Raw genomic sequence first — 21,536 nt, 5'->3', positions numbered from 1 at the left:
AGAAGTGACAACCTCTCAGGACTGTGGCCAATAAAAGTGGCCAAGCTGAAGTGTAACAAAGAGTGCCTGCTTGTCGCCTCAAGCCTTGGGACTATACAATAAGACCTACACACACTAATATCCTGTACAAACCCTGATTCATAGGGATTTCACCTGTGCAAACCTAAGACTCTCTTGTTCTGATCTTTCCACATGGGAAAGAAGACCTGTCAACATTAAGAGTCCTGTAAATAAAAGACCTCCAAATAAATGCACTGGAAATAAAGCTCCTAGGAGCTGATTAGGTAATGAGGATTAAAGGTCTTTCAACCCTGTTTGTTTTGATAATTGTATTGGGAGGTCATTAAACACATACGGTGCCTTCACGCTGTTCAATATCTCTCACCTTACAAGTCCTTCCCATACACCTTTTTACTCTGGAGAGAGAGAGAGAGAGAGAGAGAGAGAGAGAGAGAGAGAGAGAGAGAGAGAGAGAGAGAGAGAGAGCAAGACTGAGAAGAAGAGAGAAGCAAGAGATGAAGCAAGAGAGAGCAAGACTGAGGAGAGAAATGAGAGATGTAAATAGAGAGAGAGAGAGAAAGAGAGAGAGAGAGAGAGAGAGAGAGAGAGAGAAAGAGAGAGAGAGAGAGAAAGAGAGAGAGAGAGAGAGATTCTAACACAGTATCTTATACTGTTTTGTTATCTATATAGACTATAAGTTCATAAAGCTTATTCACTTATCATTTATTCAATTTCACAGTTTAAAAGTAAGTACAGTTTAATTTACAGGTGGAAATTTTAGATAAACCCATAAGTGGACTACTCCTTTAAAAAGACAAACGCAAGAGGAATATGAGACTATGACGTGACGTCAGGCGTCGTCCTTAAATATTTATCTTGGGCTCTTCACTGCCGCAAAGCCATTCTTGAGAACTTTGGAAGATATAAACATGAACAGAAAAGCGCAATCGCTTTTTGAGGAGGCTTTGTGGCAATACGTTGGAAACTTGGGAAGAACTGTGCCTTTCAGCCCAGGATATTAGGTTTCCAGAGTGGATTATGTTTAGTGGAATAATGTATCTGGCCAAACCGAGGCAATATCACGCACTGTAGCTGTAGCAGCTCAGATTCAGAGCAGATTCAAAAGTACGGAACCATGAGAAAGGATGCTGAAATATATTCTTCCTCTACGCGCGGCGGCGAAATTTAAAATTTAAAGTAGGAAATCCATTGCAATGTACATATTTTTCAAAACGGAACATAAATTAGTAACGGCTACAAAACCTGGACTGTTTCAACAAACGTTTCTATTTGGAAATGTTGATTTTACCTCGGCACATAAGATTTCAGCTTGCCGTTAACGGTGGTATGATTGGAGTTTCCTCTGGATCTTGATGGGGAGCCTGGTGCAGCACCTGCACCGCGGAAACGCAAAGATCAAAGAGAAACTCAAAGCGAAAAACATGCCGCCTTTTACCCTATGGAGACATGGCATATAGGGTTATTTCCAGCCGAATCGTGCCATCTTCAAATAAGTTAAGCAGAAGATTTATTTTTATATTCACACTTTCGTTGTCATTTACATATCTATGCTACTGTGTACTTTTCTGTTCTGGTACAATCATGCCAAACCAGCGTTTTGGGGAGAATCGCTGCATCCACACCAAGAACCCAGGGAGCAAAAGGTTGCTACAAAAATCGCCTTTTTGCACACTCTCTGCGGACACAAAAGTTAGCTTGGATGAGACAGCGGACGTGGGTCTTTCGCGTCAGGAAACAAGTCTTACTCATAACCAAAGCGAACATTTAGCAATTCAGAGTGTACACGCGCGGAGCATCGACACTGTGCATTATAAACTAGGCAACAATTCAAACGCACAAAAATATGGAAACAAAAAGTTACCAAATGCACTGATCGTTGGCGTTAAAAAAGGAGGCACAAGGGCGGTATTGGAGTTCATTCGCATTCATCCAGATGTGCGCGCAGTGGGAACGGAGCCGCACTTCTTTGACAGAAATTATGACAAAGGCTTGGACTGGTACAGGTAAGTGTTTCTTGAAGAATTCAAACATGTTTACATGTTAAACTGTTCCAGTGCTCAGCTGTATAACGTAACGTCGTTGGCGAGCGGAACCTTCACGTTAACTTCGTAAGATTTCAAACTGCCGAGAAAATCGGCTAAGTGCCTTGCCATTCAAGTCTGGCAAGGCTCATTTTCCACCACACTACTTGAGCTTTGATATTTTTGTATAGTTCTGGTTGTTTAAACAATTTGTCTGTATTAAAGAAAAAATAGAATTCAGTCAGCGCTACTTCCTTCATCGTAAGATTGATCATTTCAAACAAAAAGACACATGCTTGCCTTACATATACACTTGCAATAACTGTACAAATACAAATATAAATGGCTAGATTCAGTTCTCAGGCTGCCAAAGGAGACAAAAAGGGGGTTTCAAAGTTAGCGCAGTGAATTCTGCATCTGCTGAAGTGGTGCTATTTGGAGAAAATAAAAGAAGACCAGCGGGATTGGCCAGGGAGCTGAAGTGACACAAACTGATTCCAGTGTTAGGAAGAAAATGTACAGATTAAAAACATCCCCCACACCCCACACACTCACCAGCCAGAACCCAACCCCAACGTTTTTATTTTTTGGCCAAAAGTAAAGTTTCATTAAACCTTGCCAAGGAGAAACGTGCACCTCACACTGAGCAGTGGCCTCCGATCTGGATCAGGCAGTTCTCTTTCTTTCCTTTCTGAAGGGCTGCAATTCAAAGGCACCTTTGGGAGCCATTGGGCTGAGATGTGAGACTGCTGTTTCTTTATGGCATATGAGGCTCAGGGGTTGTAGTCTGTGGGAGACTGTAACACACCCCTCACCAACTGCGCTGCCAACAGCTCAGGGCCATTACACCTGTGCCACATTCCTGCTGAGACACAGTGCCGGAGAGGGCTAGCAAGCATGGCAGGCCCCAAGAGCAAGAATCCGTACAAGTCTGCAGGACACACTGGGGTGAAAGGAGCCTTTTCATCATTAGAAGGTGTGCATGACTGCTGCCCTCTGCTCGAGAATGAGCACACTCCATAGTGTTCCAGTTCATATAGGGTCAATTTTTTTGACCCCTGGCCTGCTATGCTGAAGGCGACGAGGGCCAGTGGCGTTGAGAGGCACGCAGACTGATCGCAGAGGGTGTCTGGAAAAAGACTGAGGACAGACAAGGGGCATGGGGGAGGAATGGGTATGAACGAGGACTCTGGCTTTCAGCAGTGCCGTACAACTTAAAACACAGATGAAAAATTAGGATTCAGTGGCGGTGAAAGCAAACAAAGTCCTATTTTTACTTATTGTCATCTTTAACAGTGTTAAACAGAGTCATGGTGCCATTTGGGAAACTCTATCGATACATCAGATTGATAGGACTGAACCAGGGGGACAGGTGCTTTCACTAACAATCATGTCTGAACTAAGAGCTGAGAAACATGAACAAATGTCCCAGCCCACATAGAGTATAATGTAAATTAGCTATGATGTTGAGAATTTTGTAGGCTTTAGTCTGTCAGTACCACAAATGCCTGAAGCAATACAGGAGTTTTGCTTCAGTTTTGTCCACGCATCTTAAGTTGCAAAGTGCTTTAGAGAATCACACATGTATATCTGCTTTTTGACACACTTTGGCACACATTTACCACTTACAAACTCCTGTTTCACAAACACACACACACATGCCCACGAACCCATCAATACTATTTGTGCACTGGTTAATTAAAATGCCACAGAGGGCAAGACGCTGAAATAGTTCCACTAATCCTCCCTGAAAGCAATTTTACTTTAAAGCCCATAGGTAATGAAAAGAGATGATTGGCTGATTAAGTCAAAAGTTCCTTGGAAAGTTCCCTTAACAATGCGTTTTAGACTCTTGTTATTCATTTTAGTTCAGACTTGCTAATACCAGGGTCTATCCATTAAATTCAGTGGGCAATGTCCAGAACGCTATTCATGAGCCTAAACCTGGAGCTATACTGTAACAATGTCTGAAATAATGAGATCCTTACAAGCAGCCTAGGGATAGTGTGCAGATAGCCTGGTTAACTGTTGAGTTCTTTGAGCAGACCAGTCATTTTTTCTCCCCTACCCACTCCAACCGAAGAAGCTCACGAGAGAATACAACAAATGTTACAAAGTTCATTAGAGCATCTCCAGAATAGAAAGAGGCACATGTGTCCTCATTTGTATTGTGCAGGTCCGTCTAGCCATTAGACGTGGAGCAGCCCAGCTCAGCAAACATCATGCGCAGCCACAAGCAGACTCTCCCAATGCTCACGAGAACAGTAGCTCCATTTTCCACTGGATCATAAAATCAAATAAGTACACATCGCTACACACCATCCAACCCTAAAAGGGCACATCGGCTCTATTGATTTTTTTTACTGAAACCACAAGCGCCTTCAAGTATATTTCCGGAAAAGGGCTCAAATTGTGAGAGAGGCCTTTTAACATTTGACGCCGCACCAAATTTCTTCCTGGTCCACTATTAATTGGCTCAGAGGGTAGGCAGAGGAGGGCCAGCACAGTTAGAGAGGCTGACGAGTATAGAAAGTTGCGCAAAGCTCATTTAGCAGGGAAAGCTAGCCATTCCTTCACAAGCATACGAGTCTGCCTTATGCCATCACTAATGGGAATTCCTCATTCCCATAGAACCTTGAGTGCTGGAGAACTTACTGTAACATTAATTATCAGGCCAACTCTTCCCTATGTCCCCCAGGAAGTAGCCAGAGAGCTGGAATGTTTCAATATGGTGGGTTTTAGCTTAAATTACTCATTAGTGTTGAGTGGCACTAGCAGAAGCAGGACGTAAACAGGAACCACTCGCAGACTCAGGTTCTCCACCTATGTGAGTCTTCTCTAAAGGCTGGATACAGGATGCATTAGGAGTGTGTGGCAAGCACTGGTGTTCACTGACACTGATGTGATTTGCAACAAAGCATCAAAAAGAGATGAGTGTAATGCCAAGAGCAAAGTCAACGTGAAGACCACTTATATTCATGGTGATAATCTGAAAGTGCTTCTAACATTATGGCATGTTCTATACGCCATATTCAGATTGTTATCATGCTATCTAAGCATATAATGGAACTGTCAGCAACATGTTCTGATAAGGAGCCCGGGGTCACCTGCAGCCTTGGCAGTAGATATGGTGCAGCCATTAATACTCTGCTTTAAGGTGGCCTGCCAGCCATTTACATTCTGCCTCACGACGAGTGAAGCCAGACTGTTTTTCATTATCCACACTAATGTTCCCATTATTTCCTGCAGCTCTGCAATGAGCTTTTTAAACCAGGGGTGCAGGAAAGGGGGGAGATGAAAAAAATCCCTCCAAAGAAGCGAGTAAACAGAGTGAAAAGTTCGGCTAAACTTACATGTCTAGGGTGAAAGTGTGCTATTTATATAGCTCACTGCCTTATGAAAAAACTGCAACAGGAGCAGCCACCCACATTTAATTAATATGAAACACTGACATAATTAACTGAAATGCTCACTGGGAACCAGGCAGGCCACCGATCCCAGACCCAGGAGACTATCGTAATAGCTCTGTCATTGTTGTCATTTTTGGCTGACTGGAGCCATTCCTCTGCAAGTTAAAATAATTTTAGGGCTCTCTTCTAAGTGATATCAATTGAAGCAAGGAAAGGTGTGTATGTCTTCCAATGAAATGTTCATTCCTAGGAAACAAGTGCATTGATACACAACCAAAATAATTATCATTTAAATTCTGTGAAAATGATAGCAAGGAAATCATTAACTGTGTAGCACAGTTTATGGAGGGCTGCATAAACTATGCATATACAGCTGTTAAAGATAAAAGAATAATGTAAATTTGCCCCCAGAGCTAACAGTGCTGCTTATCACCTTCAGCTGTTTCACTGAGATACATATTTAAAGGCAGTATTTGTTTTGGACTTAATCTGAAGTAAAAGCTTAATTAACTTAACTGTATTTTTGTCCCAAAATGCAGCTTCAGAAGTCTAACCACATTACTCTAGTCTTGAGCAGTTTTTGAGCTTTCTTAAAACAGGAATTGATAGCTAGTAATAAAACAAAAATATATATCACTAAGTTAACAATTAATGAAATACAGGACATTATGAACTAAGATTCTTCATGCCATTTTCTTTCACCATAATCTATATTTTGAAATTCCATTTGTCTTATTATAAATGTTTTAAAAAGGCTTAATAACAGCAGAATTTATAGTACTATATTTAAAAAAAATGCATTCTATAAATATTTTCCTGTAGCAATGATCAAAGCCTCAGCACCATCAAGAACACCAACACAAACAACGTTAACAGTGCAGTGCAGAGCATCTAGGCACTATATTCTACTACAAATAGAGTGATTATATAAGTGCCCCTATATACTCTATTACCTATAAAGGCAAGGCAAGGGAGGTTTATTTATATAGCCCATTTCATGGTCAAGACATTTCAAGTTGCTGTGCAAAAAAGTATAGAACAAAATGTTATATACTGTATATTGTAAATATGTGTTGAAAGAACTGAACAGAGTCCCCCAGCCTGTGAAGAATGGGTCCTGCACCCTCCATGAACTGTATTTCATCTTTCTTTTGAGCAGACATCACCTCTTCGAATTTCGACTCTCAGGGACAAAGCTCGTAAGTAAATGAGACCAAAAATACCCAGAGGCGCAGAGACGTTTCCACGCCGACACAAATGAGTTTGAGGATTGACAAGTCTGGGACCCTTCATCTTTTTATAGTCTCCGCTGAAGAAGAGTCTCTTTGAATAAATAGCCATGAAAGCTGGCAGCATCAGTGCGCACCTTTCTCTTCCCTGAGCTCGGGCTGCGCTTCCAAGCAAAATGTTCCACTGTGAAGTGTGAGGGAAAACGATCTCTTGGTTTGTCACAGCATGAAAGCAGTCTGCCATCAGTTCTCAAACAGGCAGTGATCTAATTGCTTTTCTGTATATCTGGAAAGATCAATGATGCCTACAGACCTCATTGTTTGGTTTCATATGTTTCAATTAAAATGTAATCCATACAATAAAACACTGTGTTGGTGGGGGGGGGGGGGGGGTTTACAAAATAACTTGCAATAAAATGGCTCAATCTCCAGCCTATTAAATCAGTCCACAAGGTCACTGATGTAAATCTGTCATTTTGAAAATGAGAGCTTTTGACCATGTCTCTTTTGAGATCTAATTCATATTGTTATATTGTTGACATTCGTAGTCATGTTAGTATTGTATCTTACCTATCCTTGGTGTTTTAGTGGCTGCCTGCATGACTCTTGGATACCTCCTCTATACTTTCTCTGTGGCTCAGTGGCTGGTGATTAATGGTCAGACATCCTCCCCGAAGAAAATGTGAGTGAATGAAATATTAATGAGTTAATGCACTCCAGAGGAGCCAGAATTAAGTCATTCCTGCTTATCAGGCTTAGTGAGTGTGGATTGCAATTAGTAATTAGTGTGTCCACTGGCTCAGGAATTATTTGAGACTTTGTTTACCTGATCCTTTTTTTCACTTATTAAAAAAATCCCTTCTCTCAGATTTCCCAGTTCAAGTTCAGTGCCAGCTCTTGTTTCAATTTGGCTTTAGCATAATTGTATACATAGTGATTGTATACTTAATTTGTACACTTATCAAGGTTCTACTTGATACTGAATTCAAATTTATTTCAGTGTTCATTTTCAAACAGCATTGTAAACAAATGTATTTGTCCCTTCCTTGACCATTATATGCCTAAATTAATTGTTATTTAAATATAAGTAAATATATGGCAAGTCCAGTTTATTTGTATAACACCTTTCAGTCAACAGGGGTGGCACTGAAAGCAAAACCTGCAGCTATAAGCAGTACATTTATTATTTATTAGACCTAGAACAAATATAATGACAAATATTGGGGATTCTGATGCCCATTTGATGTAATTGCAACAACGCATTTGATGTAATAAACAAATAAATAAAATAATGTAAGCAGAAACACCACCAATGTTGGTCCCATCCCTGGGAAGCTTGCTTTTTTGGGCAAGGATATTGTTGTGTTCAGTTTTAGCAACATCTAGCATGTGCTATCCTCCACAAAATGAAGGGCAGTGTCAAAGATTCATTGCAGCTCTGCCATCTACCCATGACTGATGACCTCCAGTGTAAATAGCAATCAGCTCAGTGGCATCCTAAACATTACTGCCTAAACCTCCACCCACATGGAAAGGACAGTGCGGGACAGATTCATTATGTAGAAACAGTCATTGGTGTCTCATTAGTGGTTCTAAGGGACAGCAGCTAATGCAGTTTTGCTGAGCCTACTGGCACGTACATTTTCCAAATATGCCAAGGTTAAGCGTAATACCTCTGGGCTTGAACAGTAGACCGTCCAGAGACCAGACAGGTTCTATGCAAGCACATAGATCTTTTAGATCTAAAGGATCTAAGCAAGTGTCAGTCAGCAGTCTTACATAAATGAGTTAAAAATGACTTCACAGAGGAGTGTATTAGCAAGCAAAGTGCAAACACCCTTCCAACTCAGCTTGGGAGATTTCACAAACAACCTGTGCAGAGTGTCTGGGGGGATAGGTGCCAGGTTGAATGTGCTAGAGCAAACACTAAGTGAAGATTACAAGCATACACTTTAGTCCCATTGCAGCTTAAACGGCACTGGGAGGAGCCTTTCAGGTCAGCTTCTATTGATTGCACATCCATAGCTGACCTTTACCTCAGACGTTGGTAGGCGTTTTCCACAGTAGATGTGCCTGGTCTTGCACTGATTCAAGCTTTAATTTGCAGGAAGTTGGAAGAGAAATAACAAAAAAGATTTAACAGCACATTTCACTGCTTTGCATCAAAGGCACAAAGCAATCTTCTTATCAGAGTCAGCAGCAATGAATATATCTCTGGTTAGAGTGCTGAGAAATTCCAAAATAGTGGTAGAATATGTATTATTCACATGCAATGGTTCTTCCAGGACCAAGGCAAACCCAAAGTGGGTTATTCACATTACTTTGATATAGGAACAAACTATAAAACATGAGTCATTTTAAGAAAAAAAAAGAGTCAACTCTCTAATATACATTGGCTTTAATAAATGACCTGTCTAGGCATCTATGAGGTAAATTACTCAACCAGAAGAAAACAGAAGTCGAAGGCACCAGAGTACTCTGATCCATTGGAGAAAGACATTAGATATTAGATAATACATAGTAATATGTTGGGTCTTACCCAATACATAAGGATAGATTGCCTTAAACTGAAAACGTATAAGGTATACTCATGCTGATTCCTAATTTTAGGACTGCCTAAATTACATTTTACATGTAATTATTCTGTCCAATTTTGTCTAATGTTACCAGAACTGGGTTGGTTTGCATTTTTTATAAACAGTGTCAATACAAATACCAATAGTGTCAACTAAATACCATTTATACATGAACAGATGTACAAAAGACTTATTTATATGCACAATTATTGTACAAATATGCCATTTATATAGGTGCAAGAATCAGCTCATGAACTCTTTGGAATTATGTGGATTTCTACATGGTATTTGCAATTATGCAGATTTCTACTACTAAAATATGATGTGGTCTTCCTCAAAATCACACAAATACATAAAAACATAAATAAAGTTTTATAACACACACCTAAACAGCATTTCACACTGAGCTGCATTTACTAAAAATATGGTTTTAACAAGGTCATTGATGAAAGCAGTATGTGAATGTATAGGCAAATGATTTCTTTAATAGACCATGATTGGAGCAAGGCATTCCAATCAATTCGGGTTCTTCTTTGACTGTCTTTTAAAAAATGCATTTTTTCTCAGCTACTCTTCACAACAGAATTGAGTTGCAGCATGTGAAGTATGGAGAAATGTGGCCCAATCAAAAGAGATTCTGTGTGAACTTGGAAGAAAAAGTTGTAATAAGGCTGGAAAGAGTTGCAAAAGGATTTCTAATGACCTGGACCATGCTCAATCTGCAGTCACACAGATAGTTTGCAAATGGAAATTCGGCACTGCCTAGGCGTAGATGGACAGTAGACATCCATGCTGCAGAAGTCTCAAACAGAGGACAAAGGTTCCAAGGGTGAGAGCTGAGGATATGCACATACCCACTGCCCTTGATCATATCTGTGTTCCTGAGTTTGCCATTAGAAAAACACTGAACAAGGGTGTTATTCAATAGGAGGAAAACACTGCTCTCCAAAAAAGCACTGCTGCCTATATCAGGTATAAGAAAGCCCACCTGGATGTTCCACATCACTCCTGGAACAATGTTCTTTGGACAGAAGAAGCAAAGTTGAACTTTTTTGGTAAATGTGCACCACATTGGAGGCACTACATACCTGTGAAGTATGATGGTGGGAGTATACTGGGGTGGTACTGATTCACTGCCCCAGGGACTGCAATCACTGAGAGAAGAATGAACTTTAAGCTCTATGAGGAAATTCTACAGCAGAGTTTCAGGGCACTTGTCTGTGATCTAAGCTCTATGTAGAAATTCTACATCAGATTTTCAGGGCACTTGTCTGTAATCTAAAACTCAAAAGAGGGTGGTTTACCCAGCATATTACAAAACAGAACTAAAACAATACCAAAGCAGATCAGAAATCCTGTATCTTAAATTGGCCAAATCAAAGCCCTGATGTAAATTTAATTGAAATTATGTAGCATGGTCTAAAACAGTCAATTTAAGTATGATATCCCAAACATATACATATGGTAGCCTACATCTGTATAAAGCAATATTCCAAAGTCCCTGCAATGAGCTACACTGGGCTAAAATCATCTCCAAAACATTTTGGTTGGAATTATTGTAAATACAGATGATTGTAGTAAATATAAATGTTCTCCTACATTTTTTATCAATAACCTTATTTAAAACATTTGTTCAGTAAACATATTGTTCATTGTGGTCCTGCTGCGTGTGGTTTTTAAAGACATAAGTGCAGATTAATGTAATCCCAGTGAGGTTTTTTTACTTGCAACTATATCTACCATTATTAAATGCACACTTATGATCCTTTATGTCATTGACTGAGGTGTTACTCTTCTGAAATCCATCACTGTGGTTTCAGTTGTCAAAGTGCTGTGTGAATGTTTTTGTGTTTTTGTTACAATCTCCAGAACAGCAGACCAAAGGAAGGTGGGGGAAGGTCATTCATCTTGTAGTAACATTTAGCTCAGTATACAGAAGACATACTTGTTTAAATGTGCTACCTAACAGCAGTAAACATGACCCAGTTGTGCCATCGCTGATTAGTGCAGATTAGCTGTTTGTTTGTGTGAATGAGTCGCTTCGTTTGTCCTTCTCCCTCTCACAGTTATTACATGTTTTTGAATTTAACAAAAAACACGAATTTCCGAAATAACAACAAAAGGTAAAGTAACCAGAAGCGCTGGATTTTATATGCCACTTGAACATGTCAAATAAAAGATGCTTTGCCTGTCTGATATGCCTTATGTAAGATAATATTGCCTTGTTACCAGTCTTGATAAGTGTCTTAATACTGAGTTCAAAACAGTAAAACAATGAGTAGCCTGAGTAACCACCCATAATTAGAAATTGCATTTTCTAAATTCTACTGTAAAATAACTATGAATAAAATGCAATTTTATTGCCTATAACAATATGTCTGTTTGAATAGTGCACGAGAAGTGAGAACTCTCCACATAACCAGTGTAATACCTATGTATTTAAAACAAGCCTCCATTAGCCACTCAAACTGCAGTATGTGTCATTCTAGAAAGATATCAGGATGTATGATATGGGTACATTGGAGTGCATTAAAATTGAAATCATTGGTATAGCTATAGTCAGACTTTCACACAGAAAACTACCAAATGGTACAGTGGCTTAGTATGGTGCACAGCATAAATGATATTCCCATTTTACAGTCAACAAAGATTAATTATTAAATTATTATTATAACACAGACTCATTATTAAATTATGATTATAGCAAATCACTTAAGGCCTGAAGACATGTGGATGAGATGTGCTATGTCAGAAAATGTTTTGTATAATCATTTATGTCTATTACTTGGAACACTGTAAGATAACCCTCTTAAAGAAATGGAGCCACTCTTTAGTGGAGTTAATTCATGAAATCATACTTAATTTCAGACAAACATCCCACAATCATGTGGTAAACTTTGAATAGCACATTCCTTTCTGCAACTCATCTCATTATCTGATTATGATTTTCACATATACCTCATGCATGTGGTACCGTTACTGTTGGACTGCTTAGAGATATTCTAGTTTGTCTGTTTTCAAGTCACAGCCTGTATTGAGTATTATTTTTCCATACAGAGGTAGAAAGCAGCACGATTGTACTTATTTCTGAATATTACGCGGAGAGCAAACTACTACTATTATTACTGCCTACTAACAGTTTCTTGTTCCTCAAAGTTTGCTTGCAGACCGATGTAAATTTAACATCAGGTTCAGGAATATTCCATGTATTTGCGATTGTGAATGCACATTAGCTGGTTTATGCAACCAGCAACCTCACAAATATTTGTGACTTGAGACTCGACTTGACTCGTACAAGGTGATTCATGAGCATCTCTGTGTGTATTTGGTTGAGAGCAGCAAAGTGCATGTTCTTCACTACCATACTTATGGTCATTTCTCAGTATTTGGACTTCTCATTACTAGGCTTTTTGAGACATATCTTTTTTCATTTACACTGCTACAATTAAAATATAAATCCTACTTTTAAATCCATGACATCTGCCTAGCAATTACATACTCTGATGACAGTAAATGATGCATTAACATAAACTCATCACAAAGTCAATAGGTCAATAAGGAGAAATTAATGAGTAATTAATATACTATAGGTAGTGTAAATTTAACTATTAACTAATGCAAATACCAATGTGTGAACTGCAGGTAATCAAGATGAGGATACATTATCTTTTCTTTGCCAAAATATATTTCTAAAAATTAGGTAATATTTCACTGATGTCAATGCCAGTTTGTTTGGGTTTTTTTTTTTTTTTTAGTTAATTCATTGTAGTTTACACATTCGTGAACCCTGGTTCTATACCTTGTTGAGAAATTCTGAAAGTAATAATTTTAAAAAATACATATGTTCATACCTTTGAATTATGTAAATGGTTTATTTTGGTATCATTCGTGATCACGTGTGATGTACTTCACTGATGTAATCAACTCCTACTGATTTGTCATTATGTAGAATTGCTGCCTGATAAAGTCACTATTTTAGTTTGATTCTTCATCAAGAATCATTGCTTATTTTAATGAATGAACAATCTGTATGAGTCTAGGTAAAAAAGCATGCAATTGTCACATCTGTATAGATTAACTAATTTCTACATTTACAATGGCAAAGGGTAATAAATTCCCTAATGAGCATTGTGTCCACGTATGAAGTATTTTCATGTATATTTTATAACATGAAGGATGAATAAAAAACAATTGCAACATTATGAATGCATTTGTTCCTGACACTGTAGAGTGCCCTGATTACCTATGTTTTATAGATTGACACATCAGTTAATGCTAATTAATTTATCCTTATGGTATTAATATATGTTATTGATTAGTTCCTGCTTATTGACCTATTACTTTCTGATGAGTTATTTATAGGTACATTTATTAATTACTGTCAGTTCATGTTCTTGTTTCCAGCGAGTGTATAAAGTGTTTATATTTTAACACTGAGTGAACTGAGAGCATTGAAACCAATGACTTAATTCATTTGATAATTAAGCAAAATTAAGTGCAGTTGTTCAGATTGAAAACCATCTCCTGTACATTGTCTGTCACAAGCAAATTTACCCGCAAATCTCAATAAATTCTACATGAATCCTTTTAGGTTTTACCTATAAGTTTTACTTTTGATATTTAAAAAAAAAATGTTATGCCAGTGCTTTTATACTCTTATAATACTTTTAACTCAGCTACAGTTTTGAAAGCTTGACATTCACTTTAAACAATATTACATAAACTTCTTTCTACTTTTACTTAAGGGAAATTTGTGTGAACTTCCCCCAGAAGTGCCTGGACGTCAGAATACACTGTGGTCATGTCTCTGTTCAACAGACTGTGAACAGAATGCGAAGTGTGAAGTATAAATGTGACCTTGTCAACAGGGCTCCTTCATACCACTAGTACCTGCTGAAGTGTCTACATGCCAAACTCCATACCTGAAAAGAACAAGAGGTGAACAAAGACACATAAATGGCTGACAATTAATGCTGCTGTATCTTTCAGATGTAATATCAGACTGTGGCCTGGTGTCAGTCCTCATTACCTTAAGGTGGCAGATGTATCTGAAATAATGAACTAAGTAAGCCCTCGGATGAATCGGAATGTCAGTCTCTATTAAGAGCAAAAAACCACTGATTCTGTCGATCAGGGATCCCCTTTCACTTAAGGTGTAAAGATACAGCAATAGAACTGTGGTCTCAGAAGTATTTCACAAAGTGTCTAACTGGAATTATCTCAGAGCACTGCCCATTCCAGAAATGTTAGTAATTGTTTACTGTTTAACTTGTTCTTGAAAAGAAATTCAATTAGGAATTAATTGTCTTACAACCAACTTCAGAATTAGGCAAAGATAAACAGTTTTGAGCCTTGTGCCTTGTGCGACTTTATGATAAGCTTTTTTTTTTTTAATTACTACAGATGTATGAACTTCTAATGATAGAAATCACTAATATTAATGTACTGCAAATTCCCGCATTAACCAAATTAATTAAAATCCTCTTAGACACATTTCCCTATTCAGTATGTCCATCACTATTAAGTCACCATTAAGACAAATCCTGCCTTTGACTTTCTAAGCATCTTTAAAGTCAAAGACAGCCTTTCTAAGAAAATGAAAGATGCCTAGTAAGAAATAAGAGGGTTATTTTAACCAGTCAGCCAGTGAATATATGCTTTCAGGAGCTGGACATCATTTCCCTGACAATACATTTTAAATCATAATGTTTTATCCAGACATTAGGAGGCAGGGAAAGAAACTGGTAGGCCTGAGAGGAGATACAGCTTTTTTTTTTAAAAAAGGGAAAAAGGTAGACACCGGAAACATAACTTATAGCTGAGCAAAGACCTTACAAAGAACATGTTACATGATAGGAGCTTGCTGATTGGCTGTGATTGGAAACTGGTGTGTAATAATGAGAAACAGGTGCCCATGATTAGAAGTGCTATACTCTGATGGGGCAGTGCAGAGGCAGCAAAGGGCAGACGTGTGACCTGGTTTATCTAGGCTGCTTGAGTAACAGGTGTACCTCTTTTGGGTTCACTGTGGGACAGCTATTAAGCTGATATGCCACTTCAAAATGATGAGACAAATTAGAGGGACACAGCAGGGTGATAGCAAGCTGGCTGGCACAGAAAGTCCCACCTCTCCTTTTTAATAAGCATAATCAATTATAGATCCATGACTGCTCTAATGGGTGATGAACAAATTGAAAATGGGAGACTATTTTGAATGAAGCTGATTGTGCTCTTCCACAATCATGTAGCCTATTTTTATAATTTGCCTGTTCAGTATCTCTTGGTGATTATTTCATTGTGTAACTCAGTGAATGAGAACGTGCTGATCGTTTATAGACAGGACACTTGTGTTCTTGTAACTCAACAGGAACAGTGAATAAGTTCTAGAAACACCAAGGTCCTTGGTTCAATTCCCAGGGTGCATGTATATATCCTCATAGTGATATATATGTACATTTCTCTGGATAAGAGCATCAGCAGAATGCTATAAATTAATAAACTGTGGTTTCACTGATGTGAGTTAATTGTGTGACATTTACCTTCATGAATATACAAAGGGATGTTTTTCTGATTACAATATTTGCCTAACCTTCTCCAAAGGATTCAGGGTATCCTCAAGAATCCTCACTGATGGTACAATGTAGTCCAAAACAAGGTTTAATTTCTTTCAAAACTATCAGTCATTAGGATGACAAACAGAATGACCAATATGACTCATATAATGGAGCTCAAGTAAGACAGTTCAGTGGCACTTCAAGGGTACATTTACAACAGAGGCAAAGAGAGAGGGACAAGGCAGATTATGCTACTTTAATGTGCGTTCCATCAACATAAAGATATGATTGGTGGCATGTATTTAACCACACAATAAAGCTGTTTGGAGGAGAGGTGCACCTCCATTCTATGCAAGATTAATGGTTGCCTCTGGCCCTGAACTGGTAAGGCTAACTGAGACACCCTGGCCAGCAGAACACTGTTCATAAATCAAGCTAAATGCATCGATATTTCTGGGACTATGGAGGTAACTTATAGTCATTCCTGCCACAGGAAAGCCCATTAAAAACTGAGAAGGACTCACAGCTGATGGAAACTTGAGGTTATTCTTTCTCCCTTGCTTTCATTGTCAAGAGACAGTCAATATATATTAGACTGCTTTGGTAATAAGGTACAAATTCTTTAACTCTTGCTTGTAGCTGCCAATAGCAGTAAAAGATCATCTTACACAAAATCAACTTTGATTTAAAAACAAATAAAATTCATTCGTAAGTGCAGCTAAAGAAACAGAAATTATAAAAAGCAAGGATTGGGAAATGGGTGGCAAATGGGCCGATGTTAAATTGGAGGTACTGCATTGTTAACAGTGGGAATGGTAAGAACTGTTTGTACTGTCATTATGGCTTTAATTATTGGAATCCCCATCTCAGACCGCCTAGGCTAAGTACTGAGCTAATCTGTCATGTCTGATCCCTGTAACCACAGAATCCCATTTTGGTCATGGGGGCCGGGGCCCAGCCCATTGGTCGGAATTGATGTTGCAGGACCTTGTTGTAGGGCTCTTCAGGTGAGGTTGTAGCAGCAAGGGCCAGTGCTGAGGTGATGAAATACATTACAGGCCTGCATGCATGCAGGCAATTACACAGCCAATCATAACAACCTATGGCACAAGTGCCTATGGCATGGATCTGAATATCCACCAGCTGGCAGAGTTTAGTTTTAACCCTAATCTATCAAGCTTCAGCTAGTTTGTACCATCAACAGGAGTTCACTCAAGGCCCCATGTTACAGCCATCTATAGCCAGAAGTCCAAGGGAACAAAATTGGTGCTACCCTCTTTGTGGGAGGGATGGCATTATTCTGTCCCCTGTCAATTACAGCGGCACTAACCAACGGCAGACATAGCTGATGGATATAACAATTAAATTAAGCGGTTATGAGGATATGCAGGATTAGAGTGGAGCATCCCTGCCCTGTGCAAAATGATCTTAAATCCTGCTGAATTGCTATTACTATTTCAGCTGTTATTTTTTCTTGGATCATCACATATCTACTTAAATGTGTAATGAGGACTTCTGTTTGTCAGAGGGCCAGTGTTATTCACGATAATGTTTCATTTTATACAGCTAAGGTCAGAACCTGCATTGTTCCTAGTGCTATTCGTGCCTTCAGGTATGTGAATATAATGTCCTAATCTTGGTCAAGATCACAACAACAAAGTTTGTCTATTTATCCTTCTCTCTCTCTGAAACATTAGTTAATAAACGCTCTGTCTGGTCTCACGGTCAGTTTCCTCTGAGCTCGCTGTGTTGTTCTATTAGTTCAAATGAGACACTGACAGCCTACAAGAATGTGTCGTATTCGAATAAACAAAGGCATCAGTGCCTTGTAAAGGACTGTATGTGTGACTGCCAGTGTGTGTGATCTGAAATGCTGAAAGCCACTGTAGTTCTGCTACACAGCCACATAACTACTACACCCCGAAAAAGAAAAGCAGATGAGTTCTTACAACAAGGGACTGGCTGTGGCGGACTGGATTTCTCCCTATTTAGTTCACTGGTTCAAGTCAGAACAACTCTGAAGTTGGAGGATATGATGGTTTTTCTCCAGGAAAACTTGTGAAAATAATGACCTAATTCATGTGTCCTAGATTTCCCAGAGCCTTTTCCACCATTGTGCATTTGTAATGCAGGTGATGGTGATTTATGACCAGGAGGCCAGGATGTGGCAGAGATTTGATAATTTCCCCCATACCCTTCAGCATCAAACTCACTCGGGAGATAAGGGATGGGAAATATTGGCTGAAAGTATTAAAAGCTTCTCTGGCACATGTTTGTGCCCGTGTGTGTGTGTGTGTGTGTGTGTGTGTGTGTGTGTGTGTGTGTGTGTGTGTGTGTGTGTGTGTGTGTGTGGACTGATTTTGTGACTGTAACAGAATCATGAGTTGTCACATTAAGACTCACACTCTGGCCATTCCTTTTTACCTTTTTCATTCTACTGAGTAAAACCCTAAGAGGAAAATGTCATTGCTTTTACCACTTTAATGGGAACTTAATAATGGGGCAGAATAATTGTTTTGTTTTAGAGTTACTGTAGACATTGTTATATGTTTGATGAAAATTACTCTCGAGATAAGTAAATTCAATAAATGACTATAGTTTACGAGGAACCATGAAATTAGATGTTTCTCTGGATTTGTCTCAATTGTTAGATCCAATGTGTTAGATCCAATCTGTTTTAAGTTCCTCTGTTCTAAGTTCCTGTGTGTGTTTCACAGCTTAATCTAACATGTGACGTGAAATATGAAGAAGCATCTGATGTGAATAATGTGATAAAAGGTGTTCTTTCTCATTCAGTGAGCTTCTGTGCTTGTTACATCAGACAACAGCTTAAACTAGAAGCATGGCTGTGTCTTTCACCCTGTCCTCCACCCCTCTCCAGAGGTCTGATGCCACGAACATTGGACAGCCAGATCACCATGGAGAAAACGCCAAGCTACTTTGTGACACAGGAGGCGCCACATCGCATCGCCAGCATGTCCCGGGAGACCAAGCTCATTGTGGTGGTGCGGAACCCAGTGACACGTGCCATATCCGATTATACGCAGACGCTGTCCAAGAAGCCTGACATCCCCAGCTTCGAGGAGCTGGCTTTCAAGAACCGCAGCCAAGGCATGGTGGACACCTCCTGGAATGCCATCCGCATTGGTATGTATATTGTCCACCTGGAGAACTGGCTGCAGTATTTCCGCCTTTCGCAGATCCACTTTGTGAGCGGTGAGCGGCTCATAACAGATCCAGCCGGCGAGCTGGGCCGCGTACAGGACTTCCTGGGCCTCAAGCGCATCATCACAGACAAGCACTTCTACTTCAACCGGACGAAAGGCTTCCCATGCCTGAAAAAGCCTGAAAGCAGCAGCCTGCCTCGCTGCCTCGGCAAGTCCAAGGGCAGGACGCACGTGCAGATCGACCAGGACGTCATCGAACAGCTGCGGGACTTCTATAGGCCTTTCAACGTCAAGTTTTATGAAATGGTAGGACACGACTTCAGGTGGGACTGATGTGGGTGGGGGGTGGTGAGGGTACAACTGGGTGGAGATCACATCACTCTGTTAAATGACAAAGGAGTCATATCTGTCAATCAGACTGCTTTCTATCGGTTCATGGCCGGTAGAGGGGGGAATGAAAACAGAAAACCTCAAAAGGACACCTTAAACTAATTAAGACCAAATGCTCTTAAGATATTAAAATAGCTTATAAGCTTACAGAAAAAAATTAAATGCAGGCATATTCCAAAGGTGATCTTACTGTAGCTTGAGAGCCTTTCACTTGAAATTGTTTAATTCATTTAGAATTGACACTGGCTCATTAAATCAAGAGAATATCTGAGAAACTGTTGTTCAGAGTATTTGTCTTTCACTGCACCGTATCTGTTCACTGTCATCCTGTTATTATTTAAAACACACAAAAAATGTGTCAATCATCTTTATTTCGAATTGATACCCCTACAGCATACAGCAACTGCTAAGGTGTGTCATCGCATTTCATTAAATGTGAAACAGGAAACGAAAATAACATCCTCAAAAACTTTAGCATTGACTGCTGTACATCTGCAATGCGTTATCACACCGATCGTGGATATCGGGTTGACTTATTTGTGTGGGATCATAGTTGATTCGGGGTGTATGTAATCTTGTGTTTCTGCAGATATCTCGAAAACTGCCTGCCATCAGCAGATGTCTCACTATTTGATACCAGATGTGATCCACAGACCAGATTGAAAACCCAGTCACACCCTCATGGAATATTAGAGAATGGCACCATGGCAAAACACTAACGGCTGATTTTCCACACACAGCTGACAGAATCCCCACTGACTATGAGCTATAGTAGTATACTATACTATATAGTATAGTATATCTAAAAAAGACTGAAAGTCATTCTTATTCATCTAATGGTTATTTATTTTTAAAGTTCAGTTTAAATTGAATACAGTAACTAAAGGACCCCAGCATTTATTGGGGTCAGTTCTGCAAAACAGTTTGCAAGCTTTCACTGTGCTAGTAAAACACGAGCAAAATAAGTGATTAGGGTGGAGCCTGAATGTCTGAATTAGAGCCTGGTCCTAATTAGCAGAATTCCAAACCAGCAGGTCCATCTGTAAAATACCTCAGAGTCTTCCTTAAAGGTCTCCCATTGATTTTATATGTTCATGGGGAAAACAACATTGTAATTACTACTGGACGCCAGTTTAACCTTCAGAGTAAATGCCGAGAAACAAACAGGCCATGTTATAAATGTCATGAACTTTGAAGTTCTTGGGAGCTACTTGTACCTCAGACTTATTAAGCTATGTCAAACAAAGCGACATATGATGTGACATTTTCACAGTTGTGTCTATTCACAAGCACATTGGAGAATGTGAGAAATATCAGAGTGCTGAAACTGCATGCAGCATTTGAGTTTTAGTCGATATATGTATAATGTAATTTTCCCAGAACTAGAGGGAAATTCAAAAAATGCCATGATGCTAACATAAAACACAACATTAGTATAGAAACAGATGATGTTCTTAAATTTCTTCAAAAATAAATCTATTTTATCCATAAATCTATTTTAGATAAATCAAATATATCATAATCAAAGTCATATCTTAGAGAAGGATCAAACTTTGTAATTCACATGAGTTGTACATATCAAACCAGGGAAGTCTTCAGTTTGTATGGTGCAATTCCATGGAAGGCATTTATATGACACATTAGCTGGCCTTTTTCATTGATTTGCCAAAGTCTTATCAGTAAGACAAAGACTTGCATTATTAAAATGTCTTTTAATTAAGTTTATTAAGGGTTCTATTTACTGCATAACAGAATATGTTATCATTAGAGGGCTTGAATAATTATGAGTTAGCTAACTTGATATGTAGACGCTTGACATGTTTCACTCTATTGTTATTTATTGAAGATGAACTTGATTTATTCAGAATGCAGCATATAGTGTATAATACAAACTTGCTTTCCTCTGGGCACAAACAGCTCAAAGAAATGGCTTTGCTTAGATTTTTTGTCCCATTTAAATTAATTTGACTCTCAGTTCTGAGAACTCTATTTGATCTTGAAGGTACTGCTTCATTTGAGTGGTTTAGTTCACCTGAGTTGGAACACAATCTCATGTCATATTTTACAATTCATCACAATTATTTGAGAACCTAATATCATTAAATGGGCTTCTCATAATATGCTGAACTGCACAAGTGATTTGAGTATAAATGTCAAAAAAGTCTGAC

At 39.0% G+C, this 21,536-nt stretch overlaps 1 protein-coding gene across 1 annotated transcript; it reads left to right on the top strand.

Annotated features, from left to right (window-relative positions):
• Nucleotides 1–930: 930 nt before the first annotated feature.
• On the top strand, nucleotides 931–19,643 carry hs3st2 (heparan sulfate (glucosamine) 3-O-sulfotransferase 2). Its single transcript, XM_027007114.2, has 2 exons — nucleotides 931–2,024; nucleotides 18,693–19,643. Exons 1-2 carry the CDS (start codon nucleotides 1,468–1,470, stop codon nucleotides 19,309–19,311), a joined length of 1,176 nt encoding a protein of 391 aa, XP_026862915.2. The 5' UTR covers nucleotides 931–1,467; the 3' UTR covers nucleotides 19,312–19,643.
• The last annotated feature ends 1,893 nt before the right edge of the window (nucleotides 19,644–21,536 follow it).

This window comes from Electrophorus electricus, chromosome 8 (genome assembly GCF_013358815.1).
Source record: "Electrophorus electricus isolate fEleEle1 chromosome 8, fEleEle1.pri, whole genome shotgun sequence".
Lineage (NCBI taxonomy): Eukaryota > Metazoa > Chordata > Actinopteri > Gymnotiformes > Gymnotidae > Electrophorus > Electrophorus electricus.
Note: the sequence above shows the minus strand (reverse complement) of the source record. Positions and strands in the feature narration are given on the sequence as shown.

Coding starts and splice junctions, on each gene's coding strand:
- hs3st2 (XM_027007114.2), top strand. CDS start 1,468: ATGGCATATAGGGTTATTTCCAGCCGAATCGTGCCATCTTCAAATAAG. Junction 2,025..18,692: donor AAAGGCTTGGACTGGTACAG/GTAAGTGTTTCT, acceptor ACCCCTCTCCAG/AGGTCTGATGCCACGAACAT.